The sequence below is a fragment of the Cornus florida genome, unplaced genomic scaffold, assembly GCF_030987335.1.
Source record: "Cornus florida cultivar Cherokee Brave unplaced genomic scaffold, ASM3098733v1 CherokeeBrave_3.0.0_Hap2_Chr10, whole genome shotgun sequence".
NCBI lineage: Eukaryota > Viridiplantae > Streptophyta > Magnoliopsida > Cornales > Cornaceae > Cornus > Cornus florida.
In genome coordinates, this window is record NW_026775580.1 from 62,796,103 (window position 1) to 62,821,006 (window position 24,904).

At 36.3% G+C, this 24,904-nt stretch overlaps 1 protein-coding gene across 5 annotated transcripts; it reads left to right on the forward strand.

Moving 5' to 3' along the window:
* The first annotated feature begins 555 nt into the window (after positions 1-555).
* LOC132278992 (uncharacterized) lies at positions 556-10,357 on the forward strand. Of its 5 annotated transcripts, XM_059780908.1 has the most exons (10): positions 556-1,113; positions 3,111-3,282; positions 3,438-3,543; positions 3,578-3,594; positions 3,671-3,874; positions 4,005-4,094; positions 4,203-4,307; positions 9,464-9,826; positions 9,912-9,986; positions 10,072-10,357. In XM_059780908.1, the coding sequence occupies exons 5-10, from the start codon at positions 3,692-3,694 to the stop codon at positions 10,105-10,107; spliced, it is 852 nt and encodes a 283-aa protein (XP_059636891.1). In that variant the 5' UTR covers positions 556-1,113; positions 3,111-3,282; positions 3,438-3,543; positions 3,578-3,594; positions 3,671-3,691; the 3' UTR covers positions 10,108-10,357. The 5 variants fall into 5 exon arrangements, with proteins under 5 accessions (XP_059636891.1, XP_059636889.1, XP_059636890.1 ...); XM_059780906.1 differs by having other exon boundaries at positions 561-1,113; positions 3,438-3,594; positions 9,912-9,980; XM_059780907.1 differs by having other exon boundaries at positions 561-1,113; positions 3,438-3,594; positions 9,464-9,781.
* The last annotated feature ends 14,547 nt before the right edge of the window (positions 10,358-24,904 follow it).

Consider the following 24,904-nt stretch of genomic DNA (forward strand, 5'->3'; position numbering starts at 1 on the left):
AATAAGGAGTAAGTAAGAGAGAGAGAGTTCTTGGGGTTTAAAGATCACCACCAAGCAATGCTTTTCTACACCCTTAACTAGTGACTAATGAGGGAAATGTGTGTTGCAATATTGATGCGCGTGTGTGTTTGGTTGATTCAATTAGTAAGGGTGACCAATTAAGCATACATTGTCTAATCAACATGTGAAAAGTACAATATATCTAACAATTGAGTATATATTGTCTAAATAACTTGTGAAAAACACAATATATCTAACAAATCATTAATCATTTCATTAAACTCACAAACCAAATACACTACAAGGTTAGAGACATGTGCTCACTACAACATATTAGGGTTTCACCAGCGCTTTTAAAAAAAGCGCTTAAAAAAAGCACTGGTGTTGAGTATTAATTACCAGCTCTTTTTTATTAGAGTAATAGTAATAGTACCAGCGCTTAAAATAGAAGCGCTGGTATTGGGGTAATAGTACCAGCACTTAGAAGTAAAGCGCTGGTATTATAGGAATAGTACCCGCGCTTAGAAGAAAAGCGCTGGAATTGGAGTACTAGTACCAGCGCTTAGAAGAGAAGCGCTGGTATTGCCTTTTCCTCCAATTTTTTCTTTTTCCCTTTCCCTCCAATTTTTTCTCTTCCCTCAACTTTTTCCCTCGCCTTATTTTTATATATTTCGTGCCTGAACTACGTCATTTTTTGGGTCCACTATTACAGATTATTCCACTTTCCCTTTTCATTCAATTTCATTTTGGCTACTTCATTCACTGCCATCTCTGCTCTATCTCTATCTCGATCTCTCAGCTGCAAGACACTGCTCTTTGTCGATCCATTTAGCAAGACCATTGATATTTGCCCTTGATTGATGTTTGCCCTTATCATCATCTGATAAAGCCCTTTGACACACACACAATCAGACGATTAGCATAAACCCTCACACACACAATTAGACGATCAAACTTAAACCCTAGCGCACACAATCAGACGATTCTTGACCAAGGAGAAAGACCGTGTCTCGCCGCCGATTCTCCTCTTCCGATTTTCTTCTCCGGCCGATTCTCTGGCCGAAGTTCGGTCTCTCTCTCGGATTCTCCTCTTTTTCCTCTCTTTTCCCTCGGGTAAGTCGTCTCCCTCTTCTCATCCTATATATCTATATATATAAATATATGAGTTCATGTTTGAAAATCAAAAATTGAAGGAGGTTTTGATACATGTTGATTTGGGGATTTTGGATTTTCATGAGGAAATTTGGGATTTCATTGTGACGTAGGTCTATATATGGCTTTGTGTTCAATTCTTTTGGAAAAATTGTGACTATGCTTGCATGTATTTCGAATTCAAATTTATTTTGGGGCTGTGACTTTGATAACTGTAATGCCAATATATGTTTGTTTTGTATGTTGAGATTTTGAAAACCCTGTTTTGATATGCATATATGGTCTGTATTTCCAATTTTCATTGGGGCGTGTAACTCTATGAATTGCATCGATACTGATATATAAAGCTCCTGGAGATGTTTGATGGATGGTTGGGACATTGTTGCTGGTGTCCATGTTTTTGGCTTTATATTTCTATTTTTGCTGGTGTCCATGTTCTTGCCAGAATTAAAAAATAAAATAATAATAATAATAATAATAATAATAAATGGTCTACTACCGGTAAAGATATAATGGAGATGCTTATGAAAACCCAAGTTGGTAATCAAAGCTCTAGATCAGTGTTAGACCTGCATTAATTTAGACCATGGTGATACTTGTTAATATTGATTTTTTCCACTTAACGAGAGAACTAACAAGATGCAAATGAATTCTAAACTTGTATGAAACAGGATTGGAAAATAGGATTTACTTAATTGACTTAGTTGAGAAATGTTTGTTAAGTTGAGTAAATGTCTTCTCTGTATTCACTAAATATATAACTTCAAAAGCAAAATTTAGCAAATGTTAAATATATCTTTTATTTAATATAGAATTCTATTTGAGCTCCAAGATAATCTTCAGAGACCTTTTCTTTTTTAGGGGTTAAAATAAACTGAGTGTATCAAACTCTTGTAATGCAATTATTCACCTCTATATACCAAATTAATCAAGGTCTATTGTAGAAATTTCTAGAATAATGGTCTAGAAAATTGATTTCTTTTTGCAAAAATGTTAACCTTTTTTTTTTTGTTTTTTTTTTTTTTTTTTTTTAACGTATTTTTGTCCTCCATTGTACTTGATGGAATTACTTGATTGATGTTTGCTAACCCGTCTCTCTTTCGGCATTATCTCATCTGAGATTACAAAGTTGAAGCCCTAGGCTTCAACTTTGGTTTACTTTGTCTCTCTTTCGGCATTACTTTTTTTTTTTAATGTTTTTTTTTTCTTTTATGAAATGAATTTTTGGATTGAATTTTTTTTTTTTCTTTTATTTCCAAACGAATTTTTCGTACTTAGTATATATATATATAGTTGATCTTTTACTGTACATAAGATTTTTTATAATACAGACTTTGGTTAGCATTGTTTTAGTTTCTCTCTGCAAGACTATTTTGATGTTTGGTTGCTTTGGTTAGGATTGCTTTTTATATCTATATTCATATTTATATTAGCATTGATGTTTGACTTAACAATTGGGTTTAGAAAAATAATTCAAAACCATAGAATGGTCTAATTTTAATTAGAATGGTTTTATATAATTTCCATTGGACAACCATAAATACCCTAAAGTTTTGAGGTATTTGTTATTTCTTTTTATTGGTTTTTCCTGGACCGCCTTTTTTTAACAATTTGATTGCATTCTTTTAAGTGAATTCTCACTTTTTTGTTTGCTTTTCCAGGAAGGATAAATAATAAGCTGACTTTGTTGATCTTGCTCAACTATATATCTATCGTCCATTAGTTATTTTATTTATCAATTCTCGATGGCATTACAGATTGGCTTGTAATCGGTTGCATTGGATCCAACTTAATACTTTGACCTTGAACAAGAGTCAATAATTACCACTGTGTCATAGTTATTAAATTGCTCGTGTTGATGTTTAGATGTTGTGTTGAATTACAATTTTATTGTCTTTTTTTAACAATTTGATTACATTCTCTTAACTAAATTCTCACTTTTTTATTTGCTTTTCTAGGAAGGATAAATAATAAGTTGACAATGAAACGAACGGTTAGTGAAGTGGAAAAAGTGAGTGAACAAAATACCGAAGCTTCAACTTCAAAATCATCCCAACCACCGCCGAAGAAGAGATGGGGTCTAACACGATGCAAGAATGTCATAGACGCGAAAATCTTATTACCTTTAAGGTACATATATATATATATATATATATATATATATATATATATATAGATCATCTTATATAGTTTACATAATTAGACTATATTCAATATGAAGGAGAAAAAAGGATTTCTATCTTTATTTTTGTACTAAACATCTACAATTGTTAATTTTTGTTTAGGGTTAATAAGTTTGGATAGCCGATTGGTCCTGGGAGTGGTACATATACTAATTATCTGGGAATACTTGCCCGGAAGGGTGAATTAGCTCCTTTGTGCTACAAAACTTGGTGGGAGATGCCTAAACGGCTGAAGGAGGATATGTGGAACATTGTAAAGGTAAAACCCTTCAATAACATTAAAATAATTTTTATGAAAAAAGTGGACTAACATATAACAATTATCACATTTTCAGGGAAAATATGATGTGGGAATCATGACAAAACAGTGGACAATATCCTCCATCGGAAAAAAATGGAGGGGGTACAAGTGTGAGTTGAAAAATGAATACTACTCAGTTAGGGATATAGATGAAGAAAGATTGGCAAATCCACCACCTAATGTTGAAAAGGAGCATTGGGAATTTTTGGTTAGGCATTGGGGTACGCCTATGGCGAAGGTAATCCTCTATCTATCACAATGTTTTTTGAAGTTAATGAGTTGAATTTATAGTTTACCTGCTTTCAGTCATTATTTTAGGTGGCATGTTCTTTACTCAAAGAACTTTTACTTTTTCTCACTTTTTGTAGGTGGTCAGCAAAAAAAATAAAGAACGTCGTGGGAAGCAGACAATGATGAATACTACAGGGACAAAAAGCTTTGCACGTGTTTCTGCCGAGGTTAGTTGAAGTTTTTATGGAAAACATAAATTATTTCAATTCTTATGTCGTTGAATGATTATAAATGTTAGTGGTAAATAATATATATCACAATGTATTCTTTTATAGATTGAGGAAGATGAAGGTATTCAGCTTTCTCGTGCAGATTTATTCATCCGCACACATGTAAATAAGGATGGCAAAGCTACTGATGCTGCTGCTTTGGAGATGATTGTAAGTTTTCACGCTTCCATTTTGGAAAAAAGGGGTCATGTGCCTTGAAGTGACCAATTTTTAAACTCTTTACGCTGTATTAAGGGGTCACGTGCCTTGAAGTGATCAATTTTTAAATCATCGGTCCGCGTGGAGGCAATTTACTTTCTTATATTTGTTGAAAAGCATGGAGTATGGGATCATTGCATGTGGAGGCTTCTTGTTGATTGATTTGTGTTGTGGAGAAGAAGTATTTGCTATTTTTTGTTTGTTGTTTGTTGTTTGAGATAGGTTGGTTAAGGTTGGAGCATACCACATGTTAGCGATCTTCACTTTATGCATTGCATGTGGTATATATGTGACAATTATGTGACATTCCAAGTTGTGTTGGTATTCCCCCCCCCCCCCCCCCCCCCCCCAACACACACACACACACACACACACACACACACACACACACACAATACACATATAGTATATATACATGTTATGTAAGGTTAGTTTATATGTCTATTTTGACGAAGGTAGAGAAAGGTGTTCAAGCAAATGTACATCCATATCAATATTAATGTGATCATAAATATCACTTTAACGACAACAAAATGATAGGAATCCATAATATTGTTAACAGTGAAAGGTCTTCAAGTATGAGAGCTATCAATATATTTACATCATTATCAATATTCCCATTAATTAGTTTTATTTGATAAATCTGGATAAATCTTTCTGTGAGAGGACTTCATTTCCTTTGTTAATCCAAGAATGTACATCAATATTATTTTGTTACATATTTAGCTAAAAACAATTATAATAATGATAATGCAGCTTGGATACCATTTATGTGTATATATGTGACAATTATGTGACATTCATAGTCTTTCTATAGTATCTACATGCATCTCATCATATTAATTGGTTAGTATTTATCTGTTAATTTAAATGCAAATTTAGCATCTAGGAAAAATATATATATTTATCTGAAATTCCTGATAATAAAAAATAGTTAGTATCTCAAAATATATAAGCAAAAAAATTATATTTATATTGAACTGATTATTACAGTAGTGTATATTTGAGCTGGCTTCTTTATAGTTTATACGTACTGTGTTGATTCATTAATTCTCCAATTTATATGAGCAAAAGTACCTGTTAAATTATTAGGCTTTGATTATGAGTGAGCAAATATCATACAATAATTGAAATGGCCGTAGTTGAAGAATGCATGTACAGGTTACTATCTACTTTTACCTTCAGATTAAAGATGGGGTGTGTGTAAGAGAGAGAGAGAGAGAGACAGATATCTCTCTATATATATAACTTAAAACAAGTTAAACATTAAATTAGATAAGGCGGTATATAACCGACCAAGTATATATATATAACAGAGTAAATTAATTAAGGCGGTATATAACCGGCCAAGATATATATAACAAGATAAATAACTGAATATTAAACTGATATTAAAATCAGAAAGATAAATAATTGAATATTACAACAAAAGGTTACTGAAATAAACTTACAAATTAATGTAACTGATAGAGGTTTGAAGAATACAACATATTGGTGCAGTATTACGCTCAGAAGGGATAAATAAACAAGAACTGAATATTACAAATAGAACTGAATATTGAAGCCTGAATTCTCTCTCGCAAAGACTGGAAGAGTAGCCTGAATGAAGCCTGCATTACAATGGGACTGACCACTGCATTTATAGGCGAGGCTGGAGACATCTGAGGCGCAATTCCTGGCTTTCAAAAAGTAACTTTTGACTTTTCGGACTGCCTGTAACTGTTGGTGAATAGTGAGTTACTGTTCTTGTCGTTTGTGCCGACGGTTACTGTAGATGAATAGGTTTTTGTCGGGAGCACTGTTGAAATAGTGATTCTGCCGACAGTTACTGTGGACATAGTGACTTTGTCCTGTTACTGTAGAAATAGTGACTTTGAGTCAATCCAAGTTTTATCAGAATGGAACATGTTGGTATGGGTCTTGACTATCCTGGAATACAGGGTCATCATATAAGTGAACTGGGTGACTAGACTCGGCTTCAGAAGATGCTTCATCAGCTTCTTCTTCTTGGGATAACTCTTGGAGGCGATCAGTTAAGGAAGCAGCTAGTTTCTTGAGCTGTTCAATCTCCGACTTGGGAGATTTCTTTGTCTTGGAGGTGGCTGCAGAAGAGGTCTGTTTGGGTCTAGTAACTGGTTGTGGTTGTGAAACTGCTGTGACTGGTGCTGTGACTGGTGGAGATGACTGCTGGGGCTGGGGAAATTCTCCCTCAATGTAATCAATGATTCGGTCAATTTGGAATGCGTCCCACTTTTTAACATAGTGACAACGGATAACTAAAGTGCCTTGGATATCATATTGCCATTTGAAAATCCAGGGAACTTTGTATTTGCAGGAGAACAGAAGGAGGATAGGGAACTGAGAGTTGTGTTTACTAACTTTGTAAACAGTGTGGAAATATTTGATTTGGTTGGCAGGAGTTAGGGGCAAGATTTTTGGAATGGAGCCATACTGAGACCACCATTTTATGAACCAGGTAGGGATGGGAGATTTGTAATTGAATTGGTTATCAAAATTGAGAAACCAGGAATGAGTGAAGGACTCATTTTGGTGAAGCAGGATGATGAACCAAGCATTCATGTAATCATGGTAATTAAAGACATAGTCATGATTGGGTAATGGTTTGCACAAAGCAGGGTGACTATCCCATTCATCTAAGGATATGATTTTTTGTATATAGAGAGAATGGTAGAGAACCTTCGTCTTATCAATTTTATCAAAATTTTTGTTAATACGGATGGACTTTGTGGAATACAGAATATTTTTGTAAAATTGGAGTAACTTAAAGGGATGATTGGAAAGGTAATGAATATTAGGAGGAAAATAGGATCGGGCTAGTTCAATGGGGTCCTGTATGTGACTAAGAGAGGGCTCAATGTAAAATAATGGTTGAACTGGTTTTTCAATATAGTTATTCGGTGATTTGGTAGTATTTCTTGGCACAGGTGACTGGTGGGGGCGTTTAGTATCATCTTGGAAAGGATCAGGTGTAGGATCAACTAGAGCGGACTTGAAAGAGGGTAACTGAGAAGTAAGTGGTTGAAACCTGTTAGTGACAACTAGAGCAGAGGACTATGGTAATTGGGATTGTGATCTGGTGACTGGGGCTTTGTTTGGGCAAATATCAAATGGTTTAACTAATTGGGGCCTCTGGGGAGGCTGTCGGTCCGCCATTAGATTTCTGCAAGAATTCTTTGGTAAGAAAATCTGGAATAGAATTGTTACTTCCTTTGATATATTCTATATCAAAATCAAATATACTTAATATAGCTTGCCACCGGCAAAAATTTGTTTAGAAGCAATGTTTTCAACATCTTTTTCTAAAACATATTTTGCACTTTGACAATCAACTCAGAGTAAAAACTTTTGATTCAAAATATCATTTTGAAATTTACTAATACATAAAACAATAGATAAAATTTCTTTCTTAATAGTACTATAGTTACGTTGTGCTTTTGTCCAAACTCTAGAATGGAAACAAACTAATTGTTCAGGTGCATTTGGACTGATGCGTTGCTTGAGGATGCCACCATAGCCAATGTCAGAGGCATCGGTCTCAATTATTTTAAAAGAATCAGTAGTTGGAATGCCAACACAAGGCAAAGACTTGACATAACGCTTAATAGATTTGACTATATCAGTATGGATAGAGGTCCATGGAGGGGGGTTACTCTGAAGTAGATCAAATAGGGGCTTACATTGCTTGCAAAGATCTTTGTAAAAATCAGCAATGTAATTTAGAGATCCTAAGAACCGCTGTAATTGTGTGTGTGTGTGTGTGTGTGTATATATATATATATATAGAGAGAGATATGAATGCTAAAATAGGGCAATGTTGAACAATGCCAAGCTACATTCATGTGTTTGGCAGACATGTGCCCAAGGAATCTGGAAAAACATTCCAGTTCCTAAAATATTACAAATCTAGCTCAGTTTTATTTTGGGTGCCACTCAAATACCACCTACGTGTGTGTATATATAATATATATATATATATAATGCAAGGATATATAGCATCCGTATAAGTTAAAAATTGTTTCAGATTCAATCTTTGCAGATTTCTAATCCAATTCAGATTTTTTTTTTTTTTTTTTTTTTTTCAGTTCCAAAAAGATTTCCATCTTCAAAAAGCTTGGCATGAAAATCAAATTAGTAGTTCTCACACACACACACACACATGAATTATGATCATTGAGAAATTATGCTGATTTACATCAAAGTATACCAAACTTAAAGGCAGAAAGAAACACAATTACAGAAAAGGTTTCACATCTCCTTAGTAAATTACTCAAATTCAATTTCACCCTTCACCTCTTTTTCGTTCTTTCTATGGATAGTGAGTGTTTGGAAGAATAAATGCATCCAGAGAAATTATTCTGCTAACAATTTTACTTGTTTTTTCTTCTATTGCATTATAGATATCTTATACTAATTATTTTCTACTGAATCAGGAAGCACATTTGGTTTCTACATTTTTGCCCATTTGAGGACAGAAAATGCTTAGGAAACTACAAATGATATCCTAGGGAAAAAGTAAAATATAATATTAGGTGCAAAAACTTTTGCCTAGTGAATCTAATTAAATAAAAGACATAGAATTATGTGTCCTATAATAATAATTGGACACAAAGTCTTTTGTCCAATTACCTATATAAGATTCTTCAATTTGATGGGACATTCAAATTTAGACATAAACAACACTACTCATAAGTTGGCAATTTCTTTAATCATATTGTATACTTTAGCACAATGTCTAGTACCTCAAAAGACTACTAATTTGATTTTTTCTCTTCTATAACGATTTGATTACATTTTTTATTAAGTGTATACTTTAGCACAATGTATTAAAAGAACTACTAATTTGCTAAAAATTTGATTTTTTTTTTTTTTTTCTCTATTTACTTCATTTAAATCCTTTTGTTTTTGTCATGAAAGCTTAGGTATATATGTATATATATATTATACATGCACATGTATATTTAAGCATTACATGTTCATAGCTTGTTGGGATTTCAGTTCTTTTGTTCTTTATTTAGAATCTAGGGTTTTCAGTTCTGGATGTTTCATGGTAGTATGTTATGGTAGTTCAAACTTTTTTTTTTTGGCAGGAAAACATAAGAGAACTTCAAAAAAGTTACTCTGATTCGCCTATTGGCAGCTCTAATGATTTGTTCTCCATTGTGAGGGGAGAAAAGAGAACTGGTCGTGTGCGGATGCTTGGCTTTGGGCCTACACCAAGCGATGTTCGGGGGCCTTCTCTTAGTAAAGTTGAATTGATTAATAATGCTAAAAAATCTCAGGAGGAGGCACGTGCTACACGTGTAGAGTTGCAGGAGACGATTTCAAAAATACAAGCCGACTATGACAAGAAGTTGGAAAATTTACGAGCCAACTACGACGACAAGTTGGAAAATTTACAACAACAGGTGGCTATGCTAATGCAGATGCAACAACAAAATTGTAGTGGACATGTCTATTTATTATTAGTTTTACTCTTTACTAAATATATGTTTACTTATGTCAAGATTTCATGTATTTTGTTTTGTTATTTTGAAGGATTCTGATTCTTTAAATACTCCTCCTAGAGTATCCCCAAATCCATTTTCTAGTCGTGATGCCAATTCAGTTAAGGTTATGAACTTTTAATTTCTCTTATATATATGTTAAATTTTTATTTATTATAATGTGCGCTTAATGAATTTATAAAAAAATATAGGGTAATTCAAATCAAATGGGCAAGAAGACTTGTTGAAGTTGAAGTTGAAGTTGAAGATGGGGTCGTGGTTGTGCTTTCTGAATTTTTTTCGCCTTGGATGGGTTCTTTTTGATAAACTTGTACTACATTTGTTAAAAATTCTTAATTCTTTTTGTGTGACATTTAGTACCCTTATCTAGACAATTTGGATGGTATTTTCATATTGGCAGGTTAACTTGTGGTTGTATTAGTATACATTTTTTACTAGCTTAACTTGTGGTGGTATTAGTAGTCAATTTCAATGGTATTTTTCATATTGGCAGGGTTAACTTGTGGTTGTTTGTAAAAACAATTTGGATGGTATTTTTATATTGACTTGTGTTAGAATGCTTTTAGTAGCTGTGAAGAATTTTTTTCCAAAAATAATAATGGGAAAAAAAAATGTAAATAATTTTACTAACGCTCTTTGAAGAGGTAGGGAAAAAAAAAATATTAAAAAAAAAAAAAAATTCAAATAACCCTTTACCAGCGCTTTTTGGAACAAAAAACGCTGGCATAAGGGAAAAAAAAAAAAGTTCAAATAACCCTTTACTAGCACTTCTCCAAAAGCGCTGGTAAAGGCCTACTGACACTGGATTTACTAGCGCTTTTGAAGAAGCGCTGGTAAAGCGCTGATAATTGAATTACCACTGCTTTTTAAGGCTTTTACTAGCGCTTTTGAGTGCTGGTAAAAACCAAAACTGTTGTAGTGCCTACTTGCATTCAAAAGTATGGAACATCAAACAACAAGCATGGATTGTCCTCTCATTTAACAACTATGCTTCCACTACATTACAATTAAGCTAATGGCATGAAATTAAACTAATTAAGCTAAGGGAGAGGCACAATCCATCAAGAAATGAACATGAACCATCTAGAAAATTACAAGAGCATCTTTTAAGCACTATGTTTTGACAATCTCTAGATTTATAGCATTAATACACATAGACATGCATTAATAACAAAAGAAATAGAGACAAACACATGAACATCTATTCTAGCATACATAGACATATGGATAGAATGAAATGATCAATTGGAAGTATTAAACCACATAAATCATTGAATAAACAAGATCTATATATATAAAAGTGCCAAAACATGTATTACAACACTAATCCCTCAATAATACACAAAATCAAGATGTATAAAGTATGCTTGGGACTAACTCTAGCCCCAAGAGGATATCTAGCCACTCATGATAGTGCTTCTCCAAACCTCAAGGGTTAACTCCATGGTAGAGATTTGCTCCTTGGTTGATGAAGAGTCTCCAATGGTGTTTCTAGCCTCCTTCTCCTCTAAGCTTGCTCTCCAAGAGATGATATGATGTGATATGGTATCATGCTGGTGTAAAAAGTAATTCTTATCCTTATATAGGTAGGTCAAATGACACACAAAATGAGCTGGGGTCGTGCACAAAATATTCCCCGATGATTGGATAAAGGACAACTTTTGGTGAGTTGGAAATTTAACTTTTTCGCACTGGAGGAAGTTCAATCGATCGAACCTTGGACTTGGATCGATCGAACATGGCTGAGATCTATCGAACTTAGGCTGGATCGATCTTCAATGGCAGCGCTTTTTGGATAAAGACAAATCTGAGATATTTTGAAAATATTTTTGGGAAAAGGACAAAAGTGGTTAGTAGGGTGGTACAACTAGATAAAATCAATAATTTGGATAAGAACAAAGTAGTTCGATCGATCGAAAAATGATGTTGGATCGATCGAACTTTTGAGATCTCTGAAAATGTCATTATGGCTCTGATCCATCTTGAAGTGCTGAGATCGATCATGTTGGATCGATCGAACTTTGATCTGAGATTGATCGAAGATGTTGATTTCCACCTTTTTCTTCCTTTTGCTTTCACTTGGCTCCTTTCTTTGATTCATCCTAGAATTGTTTCATTTCTGCTCTTATTTGGCTGAGTTAGCTTATTTTCGGGATAAGTGCCTAAAAATGGAAATAATACGAAATCAATCTAAGACGGTAAAGTAAGATAGATAAAGGTACTAGAATGCCTAAGCTTAACGGGTTTAAATACGCACTTTTCAGCACTCATCACACCCCCAAACTTAAATATTGCTATTCCCTAGCAATGAACTACGAAGTAAAGAAATGAAATGAACAACTAAGCAACTATAACTAGAAAGCAATAAATGGATATCGCCACTTTCGTAGGGAACACAATTGCACTTAGTATATGCAACAAGCCTTTTAAACCCCTAGGTTACCCCTACTGGACGAGTGAAGTCTCGTGAGGGTTTCTAGGAATGATACCCATAAACATTAAGCTCATTCTCACAAAAGAGGCACCAATATTGCGAACAAGCATTGGGAGAAAACTACCTCAAGTATGCAATGTTTCAAACATTTCTAAGTAATCTCCCAAAATCTTAACATCAAGCAAGCAAGTATGGTCCTCCACACATCAAGAAAATGATCATGTAAATCAAAACAACTCTAGAATCCTTTTTGAGTGGACCGGCATCGAATATGTTGTTATCTTAGCCAACTAAAGAATTAATCACATCCTTACCCTTAAACTAGCATACAAATCTAGTACCAATCATCAAGACAAAAAGTGGATATTTTATTAAAGCTTTATTGTTCTAGGTGTGCTCATTCTTTTTATTCGATTTTTTTTTTTTTTAGGATCAAAGATGGAAGCATAGTGCAATGTGTTGATCTTTTAAGCTTTCTAGCGATTCACGAGGTCGAACGTTAGGTTAATGACTCCCAAACCAGACGGCTTTAGGGCATTAGGCGTTCAAACACCCCTACAGACTTACAAGCTCAAATCAACTAGGCTACAAATCAAGACAACCTCCATCTAATCATTTCCCACTTCTCACCTTTTGGGAGAAGTCCTCACTTTTTATTGCTCTTGCAACTTTTTTTTTTTTTTTGGAAGCAAGTTCAATTATTAACCTAGAGTTTGAGCCCTCCACCTTTCGGCGTGAGAAGTTCAATGCTTGATGAGGCTAGAATCCCGGCTACTTAGTGAAAAGGGGTTGTTATCCACCTTTATCAAGAATGAAAGCTTTCAATGCACTACTAGCTCAATTGGGATATAACCAATTCAACAATCAACAAAGCATGTAACCCACAAATGAATGCTAGTATGCGCCGGTGCTAGTGTAGAATCCCAAAGTGAATCTTAAAACAATCACAAAATCAAGATGATGTGGACCACAAGTGCAAGCAAGATATTAATCTTTCGAAAAAATTTACTCCAAAATGGCATCCATAAGGCATACAAGGAGTATTGGATTCTCAAGTCAAGCAATTTTTAAATTTTAAGCAATATAGTTCTCAAAAGATCAAAATCATAGCTAGATATGGACCAATCATAGAAAATCTCTCAAATACACAAGTCATGCTCAAAATTTGAATTTAAAAGTAAACACTGTAACATACACCGTTACCCCCAAACTTAAATAGCACAATGTCCTCAATGTGCAAAGAGAATAAAAGGAAAGAGTATACCGGTGCAATTAAGGCAAAGAATGATCGGGACTAAAGTATCCAAATTGGGTGGCATGTCCCCCCCAAACTTGGGATTAACTGTGGTCCTGAAATTTGGCACTCGGATAAACTCATCAGATAACAAAAAGGGATAATCGGTGCGCAGTGGACATGCAAGTGTAAATAAAATAAAGCAGTGAGAGAGGTATAAGGGTGGTCCTGAAAATTATGTAGCGTTCTCGCTCACTGTAGTCACTGTGATGCACCTGATAAAGTCAAATATACAGATATAAGAATATAATAGATGACATCCATAAGAAAATCATATATAAAAAAAATAGAGTATAGAGTACATTAGAAGATCAAAGTCGACAGACCGGCTGCAAATAATATATAGTGACAAAAATGAAGTATAGAGCACAGAAGTGTAATATGAAAAGATAGAAGAACTGGAAATCTCAGGTGGAGGAGGCAGGTCGTGCAGGGCGAGCTCCGCGGATATCGCGAGATAAGTCTCGGAGTGCAGTCATGACATCCGTGCGGAATGTAGCAAAATCAGCTCGGTGGACTGCAACATTGGCTCTAATGGAAGTAGTATCAACTCTGATAGCAACCACTGCATCCTCAAGAGCCTGAAGACGCTCTCCAAAGCTGGGGCTCTGACTAGGAGCCTCAGGTATGGATGAATCAGAAGAAAGATCCTGAGTCTGTTCCTCCTCGTGTACTGGCGACCTGGCTGGAGAGTGCTGCTCTGCGTCATCTGCAGGTCGCTCTAAGTTAATGTTTATATACTCGGCAGTTGGACCTACTGGTACATCATCCGCTGCAGGATCTGCTGCTGCTGCCTGAGCTACTGCCTCTGCCTCCTCAGCCTCGAGCTCCTCTGCAGCCACTACTGCGTGGTCCTGCAATGTAGTGATGATGGCATTATAGCTCTTGTCCCAGTTCTTCTTCAAGAAGTGACAGGAACCTCTCTCAGGGTGCTCCCAAGGATGAAAAGGTAGTGCTGGTCAATAAGTATCTGGGTGATGAGGTGGCCAAAAGGGAGAGACTTAGCCCTTCCGGGCTTCTCCTTGCTGATATACTCGTCAAAAAGCTTCCTTATCACGCTCCAGATGAGTGCGGGGATAGATACCCAGTGGCCTGTATAAAATGCGTAGAGGGCTGTCAAATAGTCTCCTCGCCGCTGGATCTTGTGCCCGGTGATGAGTTCTGAAAAGTGCGTATTTAAATCCCTTAGGCTTAGGCATTCTAGCACCTTTATCTATCTTACTTTACTGTTTTAGATTGATTTTGTATTATTTTCATTTTCAGGCACTTATCCCAAAAATAAGCTAACTTAGCCAAATAAGAGCTTAATTGAAGCAATTATGGGATTAAGCAAAGAAAGGAACAAAGTGGGGAAAGAAGAAAACAAATGAAGCTAAAGGTGGGAAACAGCAAAGTTCGATCGATTCAACTTCAAGGTTCGATCGATCGAATAATGATCGATCTCAGCACTTCAAGATAGATCCAAGCCTTGACCCAAAAGTATAAAGTCCAAAAGTTTGATCGATCCAACACCACCCTTCGATCGATCGAATATTTTTGTTCTTGTTCAAATGATTGATCCTATCCACAGCTGTACCACCCACTAACCACTTTTGTCTTTTTCCCATAAATATCTCCCAAAATATCTCGGATTTGTCTTTTCCCAAAAAGCTCAACCAGTTGGATCGATCTAGCCTAAGTTTGATGGATCTCAGCCAGTTCGATCGATCTAAGTCCAAGGTTCGATCGATCGAACTTCCTCCAGTGCGAAAAAGTTAAATTTCTAGCTTGTGCAATCCGTCCTCTATCCAATCATTAGAGAATATTCTTTGCACGACCTCAGCTCATTTTGTGTGCCACTTGACCTACCTATAAAAGGAATGTGATACACTTTTTGAGCATATAGACTACTTTAGGGTTTAATCTCTTGGGGAGCAAGCTTAGAGGAGGAGGAGGCTAGAGACACCATTGGAGACTCTTTATCAACCAAAGAACAAATCTCTTCTATGGAGTTAGCCCTCGAGGGTTGGAGCAACATCACCATGAGTGGCTAGACATCCTCTTGGGGCTAGAGTTAGCTCGAAACATGCTTTCTATATCTTAATCTTGTGTATTATTGAGGGATTAGTGTTGTAATTAATCTTTTGACACTTTGATATATATAGATCTTGTTTATTCAATGATTTATGCGGTTTAATGCTTCCAATTGATCATTTCATTCTATCCATATGTCTACGTATGCTAGAATAAATGTTCATGTGTTTGCCTCTATTTCTTAAGTTATTGATGCATGTCTACGTGTATTAATGCTATAGATTTAGAGATTGTCAAAAAATTGTGCTTAAAAGAATGCTCTTGTGATTTTCTAGATGGTCCATGCTCATTTCTTGATGGATTATGCCTCTCCCTTAGTTTAATAGCTTAGTTTCATGTCATTAGCTTAATTGTAGTGTAGGGATAGCATAGTTATCATATGAGAGGACAATCCATGCTGGTTGTTTGATGTTCCATACTTTTGAATGCAAGTAGCATATGTCTCTAACCTTGTGGTGTATTTGGCTTGTGAGCTTAATGAAAGGATTAATGACTTGCTAGATATGTTGTGCTTTTCACATGCAATTTAGACAATATATACTTAATTGCTAGATATATTATGCTTTTCACAGACAATGTATGCTTAATTGGTCACCCTTGCTAATTGAATCAACCAAATACACACACACACACACCATTATTGCAACACACATTACCCTCATTAGTCACTAGTTAGAAGTGTAGAAAAGCATTACTTGGTGGTGACCTCTAAACCCCAAGATTTCTCTCTCTCCTACTTACTCTTTGTTACATTCAATTACTTAGTCTAATTTAGTTGCTCTCTAGTTTAATTAACCAACCAACCATTTGTTCGATCACTCGACCTACTAACCCTAATTGCGATTCCACAATCAAGTACGACTCCAATCCCTTAGGACGATCCTTACTCACTCTTGCTACTTTAGTAGTAGTGTTGGTAGTGGTTTTTATAAATTTAAACTTGACTCAAAAGGCTTTTCTTGAACCGCACATTCACTACATCAATTTGGCGTGTAGGAATGGCTTTCATCCCGTCACCCGGCCATATATATATTCCGAAAAAGAATAGAATCAAAGAACTATAGGTCATCCGGAAGAAAGGTGCGGGTGGCGAAAGTCTCGTCATCGAGATGGTGACCTGTCAGAAATATTGCTATGTCGGCATACGAAAGCCTGTATAGCCTCGGATATAGCTCCTGTAGCTCTGGAGGGCATCGGTGTGGACAATGGCATGAGCAGGCTAGGGAGTCCACAGTAATCGTGATCTAATGGCCATCTATAATAGTGACCAGCTCTACTGTGGTGCACGGGGATGGTCAGAGGTTCTGGAAGAACATCTGTACCAGCCGCGGGTAGACTGGCTCTGTAACTAGGGCAAGAATAGCTGCAAGGCCCCTCTGGATAATGTTATGGTAAGCTGATCGGGTCAGCACCAATCTGGAGAAAAAATCTGTGTCGAACACCGACTCATGGTCCACTGCCATGTGCGCATATCTAGGCGCAGGCCTATCACGCTCTCGAGCTAGCTGGGCTGGCTGGCGTGGTGGAGATGGTACTGGTGAATGCTTAGCTTCAGCATGTGATAGAGATGGTAATGGTGTAAACGCAGGCTGAGCTGCAGAAGTGGATGGAATACGATCATCCTCAGCCTCATGAGCAGGTGACTGAGGTGGAGTAGGCTGTAGTGGCTCCTCCTGTGCATGAGAGGGCTCTGCTCGCTCCTCTATCCTCGATCTGATATGTCTCTAAGGCCCGTGTTGCCTCTTGGCAACAGTCTTGTGCTTAGTCATAGCCTGAAAAATAATTTAAAAACTTGGAAGGGGAGTCAGTGTCAGAATAAGGAATTAAAAGTACAAAATAGAAACATGCATGTCAAATAAGATAGACAAAATATATAAATGACATGAATCTATGCAAGTGACAGGGTATGAAACATGCTAAACAATATAAGTATGAAATGCATCCAATGTGGAATATCATAGGCATTGGGCATATATGAGATAACATGAACATAATACATGATGAAGTGTGTGTATGAGATCTGTGAAGTTCGATCGATCACAAAAAGGTTTGAGATCGATCTTAAAACTTCGATCGATCTGAGATATGAGTTCGATCGATCTCTCAAGATCGATCTGAGATATAAGTTCAATAGATCGAACTGTGCGAAGATGAGAACTGAAAAGTCACAGATCTGTGACTTTGGAAGCACGAGGGCCACACGAACAAGGTCGTGGGCCAATCAACTCATCAAATCAATCAATCTTAGTCACATAGTATGGCCCATACTCCCAAAAATCAATTCAAAACTCAAAAATATATAACTATATATACATATATATACACAACATGCTTCAAGCTCATCAATGGTGGATATCATCATTAATACATCCTAAATCTAGCATGTAGGCAACATATAATGTCAAGTTGAAGCTTGAAATGACAAGGTGTGGCTCGGATCTTACCTCAAGTCGCAAGAGATGATGAGAGGAAGATGGTGATGCAAATCCGAGAGGAGAGAGAGAGAATCAAAGTTTGGAACTCGCCGGAGATTCGACAGAGAAGATGATGATGATGGGTGAGTGCAGCGGTGATGAAGGATGAGGGACGAGGGTTTGGGGGGTTGGATTGATCTAACAAATCGATCTTGAGACCCTCCAGGTCTATTTTAAAAAACTTTTCCCGATTAGTTCGATCGATCGAACTAAGATGTCAGATCGATCGAACTTTGATGATCTCTCTTCAAAGTATTTTTGAAATTTTTGAAAAATTAAAACTAAAATTAAAAATTAAAAATTAAAATTGAAAAATATAAAATATTTTTGGTTTTTTGAAAAATAAAATAAAATAAAAATATTTTTGGATTTTTGAAAATTTAAAAGTCAAATAAAGTCAAACAAGGGTCAAAATAGAGAAGCGAAGAACTGAGATTGATTTGAACAAAATGTTCGATCGATCAGACAGAAAGCAAAAATATGCAGGTTTTTGGTTCAAAAATTTGGCTAAGTGTTGGAACTTGTAGATCGATCGAAGAACTTCAGATCGATCTTGAAATGTTTTCGATCGATGAGACAGAGAGCTGAAATATGCAGGTTTTTGCAGGCTCAAAATTTTCTAAGTGTTGAATCACGAGATCGATCGAACTTTGAAGTTGGATCGATCTAAGGTCTTTTGATCGATCTGAGAATTAGTTCGAGCGATAGGACAGAGAGGTGATTTAGATGCAGGTCGAAAATTTTTCTAAGTGTTGGATGCAGGTGGAAGTTCGATCGATCGAACTCTCATTTGAGATCGATCGAACTTATGCAAAATGCTCAATCACAACACAAAATTTCATGCAATCCTAATCATAGTTCCTAACAATGCATACGAACCAAAAACAAGTTTCTAGACTTCGCAAGAAATAAAATTTAAGATAGAAATGAGGGAAGAATAGGATTTTGACACCCTACGAAATGTCGTGCTAGTTTTTAACGTCTGTAGCAAGACATCGGGCTTTTTTAGCCCAGATCAAAGATCTTGTAATGCATCCCCTCCTTGTTGAGGTGATAGATGCTCCACCCAACAAATAGTTCTTTGAAGAACTTGTTGGATTAAGCTCAAAAGAAACTTTTGATCCCTTGTCAATACAATCACAACTTTTGGGCTTCCATGCCCTTTCGAAGCAAGAATTTGAACAACACTTTGAGAATGCAAGGTTAAAGATGATCCTTTTGAAGTTTTGGTCTTACACAAAAGCTCACTTCCTTGACATTGAAGATCATGACATTTGTCCACAACATTAACCACTCCTTCATATTTGTCAAATGAATTGGGTGTGGGATTAAAGATATTCAACTTCACCTTCATGTGGCTAAATGAGATCTTCATTATCCCTGTCCTACAATTGATGTTGGCATTAGCGGTTGCCAAAAAAGGACAGCCAAGGATAGCGGGAATTTGGCTTTAAGGATTGGGGACCGGTTCCGTGTCAATGACAACGAAATCAACGGGGAAGAAGAATTTGTCAATCTTTATCAATACATCCTCAATTATACCCCTAGGCTTCTTAATGGATCGGTCGGCAATTTGTAAAACTACCAACGTCGGTTTCAATTCACTTAGGCCCAATTTGATATAAACCGAGTATGAAAGAAGGTTAATACTTGCTCCTAAGTCAAAAAGCGCTCGATTAATGATATGATCACCCATAATGCATGAAGTAGTAGGTGAACCGGGGTCCTTAAACTTTGGTAAAGTGTTATGTTGCAAAATTGAGCTTATTTGCTCGGTCAAAACCACTTTTCTTGGTGCTTGGCTCTTGTTCTTCCGCTTTTGGGTGCACAAGTGTTTTAAGAATTTGGCATAAGCCGAAACTTGCTTGATTGCATCCAAAAGTGGAAGATTAACTTTCACTTGCCTAAACATTCCCATGATTTCATTGGTTTTTGCCTTTTGCTTGTCTTTCAAAATGGATCCTTTTAAGGCATTCGGAAATGGAACTTTTGGTTCAAAACTCTTTTTAGCATTTTTCTTTGAAGTCTCCTCAACACAAGAAGTTTTCAAATCACTTTGTTTCAAATCATTTTTCAATAAAACCTTTTCAAATTCATTTTTTGGCAAATCTTTCTTTAAATCATTTTCAAAATCATTCTTTAAATCATATTTTGAACTTTTCTCATTCACAAGATCATGTATATGCAATGAAGGAAGAATGGGATGTGAAACGGGACGGGTGACAACTTGAGGTTGCACCGGTTCACTCTCTTCATTAGACATTTCAACTTGATTGTCCACAATCCTACCACTCCGTAAGGTAGTCACCGCATTAACATGCTCAATGGTGTGGCCTTCTAATGAAGAATGGGTTTCCACAACACATTGTTGCTTAGGTGGGGCATTAATAAGCATATTTCCCTTCTCTCTAGCATTAAGAGTGGTTGCTATTTGCCCTACTTGGGTTTCTAGCTTCGCAATGGATTGAGAGTGAGAATGAAGTAATTGTGTGTTAGCCTTTAAAGTGCCTAAAGTATTCAAAACTTTTTCTTTAAAGGCGGGACTTCTAGCATTTCCTTGGAAATAAGATTGGTTAGGAAAATGAGAGTTAGCAAATTGATTCCCTTGTGATTGGTAAGGTCTATAACCTTGGGATTCCTGGTTTTGAAGTGGAGGTGGAATGTACTTTCCTTGAAAACTACCTTGGGAAGGGTTTGAGCCCTCTCCTTGGTTTTTCCAAGAGAAATTAGGATGATTTCTCCAACTTAGATTATAATGAGTACCATAAGGATTGTTCCCTTGGTTCACAAAAGCTGCATTGACTTGTTCATTAGGTTCATTTTGCACTTGTTCATGAGGACAATGAGAAGTAGAATAAAGAACACTAGAACAAGTCATACATGTTTCATTTGATGCACGATGAGAATGGTTAAGGAAGGAAGATACTTGGTTCACCGAGTTTTGGTTAATAAAAAATTGATCAAACCTTTGAGATAAAGACTTCAATTCGACGGCTATTTCATTTGAATGGTCGACTTGATGTAAGCCAACACTCTTCCTACCTTATGAATTTCTACCATTTTTGGATGATAATGTTCTATGCAAAGAATTTTCACTCATACTCTCATAAAGACGCCACACGTCATCCTCATGCCTATCAATGTATGAGCTACCCATGAAAGCATCAACCATGCCTTTGTAATTGTCCGATAAGCTCTCAAAGAAATATTGAACTAACTGTCATTTGGGCATGTCATGATGTGGACACTTCCTAAGCAATTCATTAAAGCGTTTCCATAACTCATGAAACGTTTCTCCATCCCCATGTGAAAATTCTTGAATTAAGCTTCTCATGGCATTGGTCTTAGAAACCGGATAGTACTTCTTCAAGAACTCTTGTTGCATTTCTGCCCAAGAAGTGATTGAAAAAGGCCTAAGATTGGTAAACCAATACTTAGCCCTGTCTTTTAAGGTGAATGGAAAAAGTTTGAGTCTTAAGACCTCTTCCGGCATGTCCGTATATTTTACGGTGGAACATACTTCTAAAAACTCATCCAAATGCTTGTAAGGTTCTTCACTTGGAAGTCCATGATAATTAGGAAGCATTTGAATGGTTTGTGGCTTAATTTCATAGTGATGTGCTCTAAATGGTGGCAATTGAATGCATGTGGGTGCATTGTATTCATTAGGCACGTAGTGATCTCTTAAAGCAAGTGGAGGATTAGCAATTTAAGGTGCAACGTGGGCACCTTGATTTTGATTTCCTTGAATGATGGGAGGTTGTGGTGCATACATTGGCCTTGGCATTCCAAATGAAACTTGGCCTTGTTGTTGGTGAATGAATGGCCTAGGCATGTCTAATGGTGCTTGCATGGTCTCATGATGCACATTTGGATAAAGGATACCTTGTTGGTCTATGTGACCAAGGTCCTCTACATGCTCTTCATTATGACCTTCCATTGATGTAATGGATTGGGTAGAACTAGAACTTCCTCTTCCCCTAGGATTTCTAATTACGGATTCAAGATGCAAATCAAGAGGGACAAGAGTTGGTCTTAGTGATCTACGACCATGCATGCACAATGTAAAAACACATAAACACAATGAATGAACAAACACTTCAACTTCACAACAATTTCAATGAAACTTCCTCCACAAACACTTAACCCATACTCTTATGCTTTAACAACAATGATGCAAAGAACAATTAAGAATGCCTCCACGCGGGCTCACGATTTATCTAAGAATTTTAAAAACAACAAACCTCTACGCGGGCCGACGATTTAACTAAGGTATTGAGTAAGAAAAGCTCACAAAGGTCCTATAGCACTTTAACTCCAATTTTATAGCTTAGCTTAGCAATTTTTTTAAATTTTTAGCATTTTTCCTTGCTTGCTTAGCTCATTTGCTTGAATGCTCCTTTGTTTGCCTCCTAGCCAATGCTCCTTCACTAAGATAAACAAACACAATACGTAACAAAAAGAAAAATAAAAATAAAGTAAAGACACAATCAAAAGAGTACTAATTCCTAATGAATTCCACGAATACGACGTTGCCTAATCCCCGGCAACGGCGCCAAAAACTGATGGGGGTGTGTCACCGCACCACAAGCTTAGAAAGTGTGCACTAAGGCGAGGGCCAAATTTTACATTTATAGAAGCCACTACTACCTTCACTAAAAATATAGTTAGGGTGAGTAGGGATCGTCCCAAGGGATTAGAGTCGAATTTGGTTGTGGAATCGCTATTAGGGTTAGTAAGTCGAGTGATCAAACAAATGATTGGTTGGTTGATTAAACTAGAGAGCAAATTAAACTAAATAATTGAATGCAATAAAGAGTAAGTAAGAGAGAGAGAGTTCTGGGGTTTAGAGGTCACCACCAAGCAATGCTTTTCTACACCCTTAACTAGTGACTAATGAGGGAAATGTGTGTTGCAATATTGATGTGTGTGTGTGTTTGGTTGATTCAATTAGCAAGGGTGACCAGTTAAGTATACATTGTCTAATCAACATGTGAAAAGCACAATATATCTAACAATTGAGTATATATTGTCTAAATAGCATGTGAAAAGCACAATATATCTAGCAAGTCATTAATCCTTTCATTAAGCTCACAAACCAAATACACCACAAGGTTAGAGACATATGCTACTTGCATTCAAAAGTATGGAACATCAAACAACAAGCATAGATTGTCCTCTCATCTAACAACTATGCTACCACTACACTACAATTAAGCTAATGACATGAAATTAAACTAATTAAGCTAAGGGAGAGGCACAATCCATTAAGAAATGAGCATGAACCATCTAGCAAATTACAAGAGCATTATTTTAAGCACTATATTTTGACAATTTCTAGATCTATAGCATTAATACACATAGACATGCATCAATAACACAATAAATAGAGACAAACACATGAACATCTATTCTAGCATACATAGATATATGGATAGAATGAAATGATCAATTGGAAGCATTAAACCACATAAATCATTGAATAAATAAGATCTATATATATATAAGTGTCAAAACATGTATTACAACACTAATCCCTCAATAATACACAAAATCAAGATGTAGAAAGTATGCTTGGGGCTAACTCTAGCCCCTAGAGGATGTCTAGCCACTCATGGTAGTGCTTCTCTAACCCTCAAATGTTAACTCTATAGCAGAAATTTGCTCATTGGTTGATGAAGAGTCTCTAATGGTGTCTCTAGCCTCCTCCTCCTCTAAGCTTGCTCTCCAAGAGATGATATGATGTGATATGGTATCATGTTGGTGTAAAAAGTAATCTTTATCCTTATAGGTAGGTCAAATGACACACAAAATGAGCTGGGGTCGTGTACAATATATTCCCCAATGATTGGATAAAGGACAACTTTTGGTGAGATGGAAATTTAACTTTTTCGCACTGGAAGAAGTTCGATCGATCGAACCTTGGACTTGGATCGATCGAACATGGCTGAGATCTATCGAACTTAGGCTGAATCGATCTTAAATGGCAGCGCTTTTTGGATAAAGACAAATCTGAGATATTTTAAAGATATTTTTGGGAAAAGGACAAAAGTGGTTGGTAGGGTGGTACAACTAGATAAGATCAATCATTTGGATAAGGACAAAGCAGTTTGATCGATCGAAGAATGATATTAGATCGATTGAACTTTTGAGATCTCTGAAAATGTCATCATGGCTCTGATCCATCTTGAAGTGCTGAGATTGATCATGTTGGATCGATCGAACTTTGATCTGAGATCGATCGAAGATGTTGATTTCCACCTTTTTCTTCCTTTTGCTTCCACTCGGCTCATTTCTTTGATTCATCCCAGAATTGCTTCATTTCTGCTCTTATTTGGCTGAGTTAGCTTATTTTTGGGATAAGTGCCTGAAAATGGAAATAATACAAAATCAATCTAAGACGGTAAAGTAAGATAGATAAAGGTACTAGAATGCCTAAGCTTAAGGGGTTTAAATACGCACTTTTCAGCGCTCATCAAAGACCTCCTTAGGAATTGCCCGCACCACCTAATTCCAAAATGGCAATTGGTGCAAGCTTTCTATGCTGGTTTAACTAATACCCATAGATTCATGGTTGACTCATCATGTGGAGGGATGTTCATGTCCAAAAGTGCGGATGAGGTATGGACTGTACTTGAGAACTTGAGTGAAAACTCACTACAACATAATTCCCGTAGTGCTCCGACCTCAACCAATATAAAGAACACTAACTCTTGTCAACCAAAAATAATGCGAGAAGAATCCTCTTA

Bases quoted from the DNA above. Each gene is read 5' to 3' on its own strand.
- LOC132278992 (XM_059780905.1), top strand. From the start codon at position 3,553: ATGCCTAAACGGCTGAAGGAGGATATGTGGAACATTGTAAAG. The intron at 4,095-4,202 runs GTTAGTTGAAGT...ATTCTTTTATAG, and splicing joins TTGCACGTGTTTCTGCCGAG to ATTGAGGAAGATGAAGGTAT. The intron at 4,308-9,463 runs GTAAGTTTTCAC...TTTTTTTGGCAG, and splicing joins CTGCTGCTTTGGAGATGATT to GAAAACATAAGAGAACTTCA.